Source organism: Grammomys surdaster, unplaced genomic scaffold (assembly GCF_004785775.1).
Source record: "Grammomys surdaster isolate TR1022 unplaced genomic scaffold, NIH_TR_1.0 233, whole genome shotgun sequence".
NCBI classification, from domain to species: Eukaryota; Metazoa; Chordata; class Mammalia; order Rodentia; family Muridae; genus Grammomys; species Grammomys surdaster.
The window spans coordinates 1,040,492-1,049,761 of NW_021604678.1; the positions used below are offsets into that span (position 1 = coordinate 1,040,492).

At 42.4% G+C, this 9,270-nt stretch overlaps 1 protein-coding gene across 1 annotated transcript in view; it reads right to left on the reverse strand.

Moving 5' to 3' along the window:
* Nucleotides 1-9,270, reverse strand: part of Ptpn13 (protein tyrosine phosphatase non-receptor type 13) — a 135,208-nt gene that overhangs the window by 39,994 nt on the left and 85,944 nt on the right. The window contains exons 23-28 of the mRNA XM_028773694.1: nucleotides 5,453-5,910; nucleotides 4,395-4,526; nucleotides 3,107-3,200; nucleotides 2,009-2,094; nucleotides 1,195-1,357; nucleotides 517-608 (exon numbers count right to left, since the gene is read on the reverse strand). Of these exons, the coding sequence (XP_028629527.1) occupies nucleotides 517-608; nucleotides 1,195-1,357; nucleotides 2,009-2,094; nucleotides 3,107-3,200; nucleotides 4,395-4,526; nucleotides 5,453-5,910 (1,025 nt within the window). The remainder of the gene's footprint in view (nucleotides 1-516; nucleotides 609-1,194; nucleotides 1,358-2,008; nucleotides 2,095-3,106; nucleotides 3,201-4,394; nucleotides 4,527-5,452; nucleotides 5,911-9,270) is intronic.

The following is a 9,270-nucleotide window of genomic DNA, read 5'->3' on the forward strand; positions in this document are numbered from 1 at the left end:
TTTACAGAGTGAGTTCCAGAACAGCCAGGGCTACACAGAGAAACCCTTTTTTGAAAAACCAAAAAAAAAAACAAAAAAAAAAAAAAAAAGAATACTAAAACTAATGCCAGAGTGGGATGAAGGAAAATAAGTAGATATTGCAATGTTTTGGTGAGGTCTAACTTCATCCAGGTAAGCTATAATGACATTGAACAAAATTCTCATAAGGAAAATACAGTTAATTAAAACCAGAAAAAAAAAAGTGCACATTTCACGAAAGAAGAAAAGAGGAATGTGATCAAGTAGGAACATCCTATTTCAAGTCAGTGTCAGAACAGTAACATGGGCTGGGCTGTGGTCTAGACTGATTCAGGTTTACTAAGGTTTGTGAAATATTTGTAAAATATCTGTGAAATTTTAGTAGAAAGAAAACATCTACTGTATCAGCAGTTCTAAACAAGAGCGTGTGAATTGTTTAAGGGACCCAGAGCAAAGGGCACACCAGGATTAGGAGCACAGCAAATTGTGAGAACTCACATGACATCTGCCTTCATCTGTTGGCTTACTGACAATTACTATTGTGTCTATATACACAGGCACATTTCTAAGAAGACCAGCATAATAGATTCCTGTTTAGGGCAACACTAAATAGAAATATAAAAAGTCAACAGCTATGTGTGATTGTATATGCTTGTAATACCAGTACTTGGGAAACTGAGGCCAACTTTGGTTACACAGTAAGTAACAAGGCCACCTTGCATTAAGGAGTTAGATCCTGACTCAAAATCAAATGAACCAACATTGAAGGTGCATGTGGGTTTGAAGCCATTCAATTCTATATACTTAGTTTATCCTTACCAAATTTCATTTAAAATTTAACAACTATATTCTGTAACCATTTACTATTCTGCTATTTCAGGTGTGAGGGTTGTTCTTTCATTAATGATACATGAATCGTGTCTCAACAAACTGAAGCAACATTTCTGAATAAATTATTGCTATGTTTAGAAATAATTGACAGGTATTTAAAATATTAAGTAACCACATTCAGACATGATTTCATTGCCCTAGATTTTCAAATGTGTGTTGGTTAGACTGTTGCTGAGTTCTGTAACTGACAGGAACAGAGATACAGAAGCACAAATTCTAATTCAACATATAAAAATTGAATAGGCTAAGAATTTTAATAATATAATCTGAACCTCAAGGCCTGACCTTCAGTAACAAAGCTGTAGTCTTTGATATGAGCTGTTTGCTTCACCATCTTTTCTGGGGCTTGGCTTTGGGAATCCTGGTCTGGAGGGGGGCACTGTGGGTTTGCAGGATCACATTCTCTAGACGTTGGCACCTGCCCCTTTTCTAACAGTAGATGGACCACCTGAGAAAATGGAACAGTGCATCATGAACTGAGGAGAATGATGAACTAGATTACGTTTTAGGACTTTGAACAGCAGGAGGTATAATACAGTAACCGACTGCTTGGTCCACCAGAACACAGGCAGAGAAACGACATGGAAGCAGAAGAACAAAACTGAAGGTCGTAAAATAAAGCTTTTAATTATTTCCTACATGAAAATAATAAGAGAAAAAAGCTATTATCAATCATGTCAAAGACATATGTATGCTGTGTGTGTATGTTATAGATAATTTGGGTTTTGGGGGAAGGTTACCAGGCAGTAATTATAAATATCATTATAAACAATTTAGTCAACTCCTGGTTGAAAAAGTATTTGAACAACGAATCTAGCTTTCGGGTTGAAGAACGAGAGGAGTGAAAAATCATTAGAAATTTACAGATGCAGTCTCCACCACTTCCCTTCAGGCTGTCTGCTAAAGCAGGGCTAAACAGGACCCGGAGGGTGGGCCTCCTCTGTGGAGACTCTCCTCAGCATGCGCGCTTCCTGACTTGGATGCTGAGCATCCGCAGAGCTGCCTTAGCTTCCTGACAGACAGGTTCAATCCCACTGACATCATCTCCACACTGCTCTCTTCTAAATGACCATGGTAGGTTGATCTCGTGACCTCTTACCTGCCCTGTGTTCCTTAATGTTTCCACAGCTTGCTTGTGGGTGGCTCCTTCCAGACTGACTCCATTAACAGCAAGCACACGATCACCTGCAAGTTAGGGAGTTGTTTTGGAAGATGTGAATTAGAAAATAAACATTCTAAAGGGTTTTTTAATACCCAGGGGCTCACTTCACTTTGCTTTGGGGAGAGACTTGGATGGAGTTTGGAGAGAACTGTATACTGTCCAAGTGTACCCGATAATCCAAAAGAATGTGGAAAGGAAACACTGTTAACCTAAGTGGATGTGACAGTGAGACCCTGCCCTCCTCAGGCTGGCCACAATGTGTGACCCCTGCCTCACCTTCCCAAGCACAGGTCAGTAGGTATGCACCACTCACCTGGCTAGAATAATGTGAACGTATAGCAACAGACTTAATCCACTGCTCAGAGACACTGAGCGCACACTGGCAACACGTTTCCAGCAAGCTCTTCGTGACTTTCAGTCAGGGACTCCCCACTTTTACTGTCTCTCCTCTCCACAACACTATGCTGCTGAGCACAGTAAGAAGCCACGGAAACCCTTAACCATTTTCTGCTAAGGGATAAACTGCAAGATGGGCTTTTGCTGTCGCATCGAGTAGTGCTTTTTTTTAATAGTTATTTTTTATTTAATAGTTATTTTGCTTTATTCAAGAGTACTTTGCCTGCAAGTACGTCTGTGCACCACATGCATACCAGCTGCCTGAGGAAGCACTGAGCCTCCAGGTGGGTGCTGGAAATCACACTCGGGTCCTTTGCAAGAACAACAATTGCTCTGAACCACTGGGCCAACTCTCCAGGGCACAGATTTTTAAATGTTGTTTTACAGCTGAGCATAATCCTGCATGACTTTTAAACTCTGTAATGTCTTCTCTCTTCTTGCTTTTTTGAGACAAGGTCTTTCTATTTAGCCCTGGATAATCTTGAACTTACCTTGCAGAGAGGCCTGAAAACTCAAAGAGATCTGCCTGCTTTAGCTTGCTAAGTACCAGGGTTAGAAGTATGCACCATATTTGTTCTTAATTTGTTATTTACTGTGGTATTTGTGCATGTTATTTCTGCATCCATATAGACACCGTACCTTTGTGAATTCTGCCATCCGATTCTGCTGCTCCTTTGGGAATAATGGCTTTTACATAAATACCACCATGTCGGACGCTGGTATTCACACCTCCCTAAATAGAAAAGACAAAGTGGCAGGTATTGACATGGAAGTATTTGCATGTTTTCAAAGGTGAGCACTAAAAAGGGTTCGAGCTGCCAGACAAAGCTGACTCCACATCAGCTTGTTCAATTATTTTAATGCCCAGTAGCACTGTTAGCTATATACCCAAATGGCAAAGGCAGTCTGCTCTTTTGTGTTTCTCTCTCTCTCTCTCTCTCTCTCTCTCTCTCTCTCTCTCTCTCTCTCTCTCTCTCTCTCTGACTCTCTGTGTCTGTCTGTCTCTCCTCTTTACTGAATTCGGAAAGTGTCAATATGCTGCATTTTGACTAGTAAGGAAGGAACTGTTGCCCCTTTCTGTGTCCTGAATTATGAGCAAGCAGAAAGCAACGCCCATCTGTGCAAGACCAGTGTAAGAACATAACTACAAAGAAACTCTCACTATTAGATTGCATCTGTGAATCTGAGAGCACATCCCTTGGGTTAAGGAAAAAGCAGCTTTCCTTTTATCTTAAAGGAGGCTGAGAATGGTGGGGTACACCTTTAAGAGACAGAGGCAGGTGAATCTCTGTGAATTCCAGGCCAGGCAGGGCTACATGGATAGATTCAGTCTCAAAAGAATACAACAAAAGAAAACAAAACCAAAACAAAACCTAAAAATAAAATAAGAAAAAAAAAAGGCTTTGGTAGAAAAGAGAGTGTGTGTGTGTGTGTGTGTGTGTGTGTGCGCATGCATGCATGCATCTGTACAGGTGTACGTTCATACATGTGTGTGTACATGTGCGCATTCATGGGTATGCATGTACATGCATGCATTCATGCAGGTGCACATTCATGAGTGTGCATGTTAGTCTAGAGGTTGATGTTGGGAGTCTTCTTTAATTGCTTCTCTGATTTCTGAGGTAGAGTCTCTCTCTCCGAATACCTAGTCCACTGTCTGGGCTAGACTGGATGATCAGCAAGTCCTGCAGCCCTTCTATCTCCCCAGTATGGAGAACAGGCAATTCCCACTTATTTTTTTTTTAAACCACAGGGAAAAAAAGAGTAGTGTACACATTTTAAATAAGCTTTAAGGTAGTTAATTATCAGCGTTTGGAAGCACTTGGTAAGTGTCCATCAGAGTCACTGTGACTCAGCCAACATGTTGGACTACAGTGGTCTGCTGGGGGATGAAGAAGAGAAGGTGTGGAACCTTGTCAAACAGTACCGTGACACTTATCCCCAAGCTGCCATCAGTTTTAGCCAGCTCAACCTCAAACATGTCTCCAGGCTTAGGAGGTGATGCAGAAAAGGTTGTTAAGCTCATGTTGTTGGATGTATTCAGTGAGGAGGAGGGTTCCTTGATGAAGAAAAAGAAACAAACAAAGGAGGAGTTCTCATTAGAGCCCAAACCAACTCTTAGTGGAAACAAATGCTTTTTCAGAAAAAAAAAAAAATTTCTAAATCAAGGTATTAAGGAATAAAGTATATATCAAGACCATGAAGGCCAGGAGAGGTTCCAGACACTTTTGGTTCAGGGCGCACTCATTTTATTGTTTAGGAACCTGACACCCAGAAGGTGAACCTGGTCAAGGTAGAAGGAAAACAGAACTCAGCTTCAGAAGAGCCTTGGCCCATGCTTTCTGCTCCTGAGCTTGACATATACTCACTTTCTTTAGGAGTCAGGATGTACCAAGGAAGCAGACTAATCAGTGTCTAAGCTAGCCAGCCTGAGGCTCGCTCTGCTCATGCATGCAAATGCAGTCTAAACATCAGCTAGGCACTCTTCCTGAAGGCAGGGGGCTGGTTTCTGTGACGAACGCTGCTGCATCCTCCGAGAAGGAAAGCTATCTATGAACTTCCCTCTAAAACTGCTTCTGAATGTGAGCTTACAATCCTATCATGTCAAGAGTGAAGCCGCTGCTGTCTCCCACATAGAACTTCAGGAGAACGCAGGTAGTCCACGGCAAACCCAACTGCCCATACTATGAACTCTCTACGAGCAGCTTTTCAGATATCAAAGTTCTCTACTGATATGCGTTTAAATATGTACGAGATCAAAATCTGAGCAAATCCACTTCAGGGTTAGTATTCAAAGCCATCGATTGCCAGTCAGCATCAAATGCAGCAGCAGTTAGGAGAGGAAGATACAAGCTGCTCTTCCTTTCCAGAACCATGTGAACATCCTAGTAGGGCACATCACTCTCTAACGGATTTACCATTTTTCTGCTCTGTTAAATGAAAACACAGTGCCCCTCCCCAAAGGATTAAAAAATTAAACCATGCCTGTTTTGGCGTTTGATGGCCTTGACTGCTGGTGTAAGTGGAATCGTCTATGTCGGAATCAGCACAGTCAGGGTGCTCAATCACATCAGAGATGGCTGGCCGCTTGGCCTTGCTTCGGTTACTGTTGGAGAAGGTCTTCTTGGTGACCTTGGATGTCACAGATGGTGATGGGCTGCCATGTTGTGGTTCCTGACAGCCTCGGTCGCCTAAGTGGCTGGCAAAGAAGCCATTGACTTGGCTCTGGGACAAGCTGGCACTTTCAGTCCTGGAATCTTGGGAACTGAGGCTCCCTTCCCTCAGGCCCCCAGAGAGCCCAAAGGGATTCTCTGGGATGTGCCTCAGAGTGCCCTGTTGCCAGGGCTGGTCCTCCGACGGGTCTGTAGCACTATCTTGCATGTAGGATGGTTTCTTCGAGTAGCTTTTCATCCCATTGGCAAAATGAACAGGAGTAGAAGGCACTAGAGTTAAGATGCAAAGTGAGAATAGTAAGTCAATGACATACGTGCCTGTAAAGACATATCCACACCCAGACACACACACAAGTCAGTGACACATGTGCCTGTAAACACACACTGACATATACACAGAAGCACATAAATTCACACACACATGCATGTATACATACAAACACATGGTGTATGCGTGTGTGTGCACACACACAAATGCATGCACAAGATCTTATGGAGACAGGTGGGAAGACTTTACGATGAAATCACATGCACAACACGCAGAGCAGGCTCTGAGCTTCCTCTGTTTCTGTCTCCTCACAACGCTCAGCTTTAACCCTTATGTAAGACACCCGGGGTTCCATCTCCATTTTCATTTCTAAGATTCACCTGGTTTCAGAGATAACTTAGTTTCTTTGAGCCTCTAAAATTATTAATCTGTTCATTAAATTGATTGATTGCAGAACTGGACTGAACCCAGTGTCTTACACATGCGGAGTAATCATGTTCCCCGAGCTGCATCCCTAGGCTGTTTGGTCCTATTTACATCTATGCCTGCTTCGTACTATCTTGGCAGACTGTGGTTTTGGCCCTTGTCTTTTTGTTCCATTTCATTTTATTTAGTTTTGAGGGTACTGGGACTCAAACCTAGGGCCTTGTGAATATAAATCATGTCTCTCCCACAGAGCTTCAGCCCAGCCAGCCTGTGTGTTCGGTAACATCGCAGAAGGACCATCTCTAAATCCTTATGCATAGTCTGTACCAAAGTCACATGTGAGAATTGCAGATGTGATTTATACAAGTATTACAGTTTTTATGTATTGACACTAAGGGTAAAAGAGTCAAAAAATTATGAACAGAAATAAGACAACAAGAACAATCAGTTAAAAAAAAGTCAAATTTCTCAGGAGCAAAGACATAACACATGAACAGGAATCTAAGCAAACTTAGAAATAAGTCTATGAAAAGATATCTTTGTATTTCTCAAGAACATGCAGTTTAATTCTAAGGTTATTCTTTCCCCCTATTTGGCAGAGGGGGGAGGGAGGGAGGGATGGAGAGATGGATGGATAGATAGATTGATTTCCAGCATCACTAAAGTATGAAGGGGGCTACCCTGTCTACTTGGTTAGGCCACAAACTGAAACACTTCCTGCAAGGTAAATTGGTAGCACATGTCAGAACTTTATTTTTTTTTCCTTTTTTTTTTTTTTTGGTTTTTCGAGACAGGGTTTATCTGTGTAGCCCTGGCTGTCCTGGAACTCACACTGTAGACCAGGCTGGCCTCGAACTCAGAAATCCACCTGCCTCTGCCGCCCAAGTGTTGGGATTAAAGGCGTGCACCACCACCGCCCAGCATGTCAGAACTTTAATGTGCATATTCCTTTTTTTAGTTTTAGATTTCTAACTTCTAGAAATATTTATATTTCTGATCTTATTACAAGTAAGTACATTTGTTGAAGCACTATTTGTAATAGAGTTATCAATAACCATATATATTACTGTATACATAAATATATCTATTTTTTTTTTTTTACTATGTTTAGCTGGCCTAGAACTTGCTATTATGTGTCCAGGCTGGTCCAATACTCAGAGATCTGCCTGTGTCTGCCTACTGCATGTTGGGATTAAAGGCCTGCTACACCATGTCCAGAAAATTAAATAAGTTATTATTTTTCTCATATTGTAAGCTATAATGCCACAGTACAAAGATAGATTCATTCGTGAAGTTCAAATTGATAAACTTTCTGCAAGGCAAATTGCTAGCACATGTCAGAACTTGAATGCACATATGGACATGCAAAACAACAAAGTGATAGACTAGCATAAAATTATGGTTTTAGTAATAATGCACATGTGGGGGGTGTTCTACATTTATTGTACATGTACAAACCACACAGATACCAACCACACACAAGAAAACATACTCCAGTTTTCTTAGCGAACAGCCAACTTTTACTATGGATTGCGTGTTTTACAGAAATCAAGTTCATTTTAATATGTCACTTTAAAGAAATGGGCAGAGAGGAGCTGGGGGGGGGACTGCTAGAAGAATTTGCCTTGACGTGCATGTGCAGGGACTGCTGCAGCTCATGATGGAGGTGTTACGACCAGGAGGCTCTGCCCTCAAGAATGGGTTACAGCTGGTATGTGCAGGACACAAGCTCTGCCATGGAACGCCTTAGCAAAACGTTCCCTTTCCCCTGACTGTCAGTTCCCAGTCCCCACAGCTGGAGGAAATAACTCTGTTCTCTAAATTACCCATCCTCAAGCCTAGCATGGTAGTGCATGCCTGTAATGCCAGAATTCCAGAGCCTAAGCAGAAGGATGGCTGTTTCAGGCCAGCCTACATTATGAAGTGGAAACTTGTAGTTCTTTGCAAAGTCAGACAATGATGTGCTGGAGCACACAGGTGAAACGATGTCTTGCTAAAACAAACACATGAAAGAATGTTTTGCAGAGGCAGACACAGGTGAAAGGATGTTTGGCTATAGCAAACACGTGAAAGGACCATGATGAAGGAATATAAATGGATCCCACAGACAGCGGGAGACGAGCATTGAACCTTGGTTTGGTTTGCTCTGCCTTGTTATTCTTCTCTAATGACACACATGCATTGGTTCACCTTGAGCTCAACTTGTGATAACTTTGCCATTAAGAGAAACTCGCCCAAGAACTTCTCCTGAGGTTCCTGTAGCGGCTTGCAGGTTTGTGTGCCCTTGCCTCACACTGGTTGGCAAGCCTGGCAGTTTCTTCAAGGTTAAACTATAGTTACTGGTTTGTGACTGGTGACTGCCTGCCTAGAGGACTGGTCTGCAGCTGCTGAGTCTTATTTGGTGTTTTCTACGGGGCTGAACTGCTGCCCAAGAAAATCAAGCTCAGCCAGGCGGTGGCGGCGCATGCCTCTAATCCCAGCACTTGGGAGGCAGAGGCAGGTGGATTTCTGAGTTCGAGGCCAGCCTGGGCTACAGAGTGAGTTCCAGGACAGCCAGGGCTACACAGAGAAACCCTGTCTTGAAAAAAAAAAGAAGAAGAAGAAAAATCAAGCTCACCCTGAAAGAACTATTGCTGAACAGGCCTATTTCCCCCATATCCTAATATCCCTTCTGTTCCACTACCTCTGCTGGGTGGTGGGCTAGAGGAGAGGTTGAACTCTTATTAAAAGCAGGTTGCAGAGAAATTTATGCCTACAATGTTACATAGTAAATTCTAGGCAAACATGGGCTATAAAGGGAGACTGTCTTAAAAAACTATTCCCTACATAACTAACTGGGTGGGGGTATTACTGTACCACAGATTTAACTGAGTGGGGGTATTACTGTACCACAGATTTAACTGAGTGGGGGTATTACTGTACCACAGATTTAACTG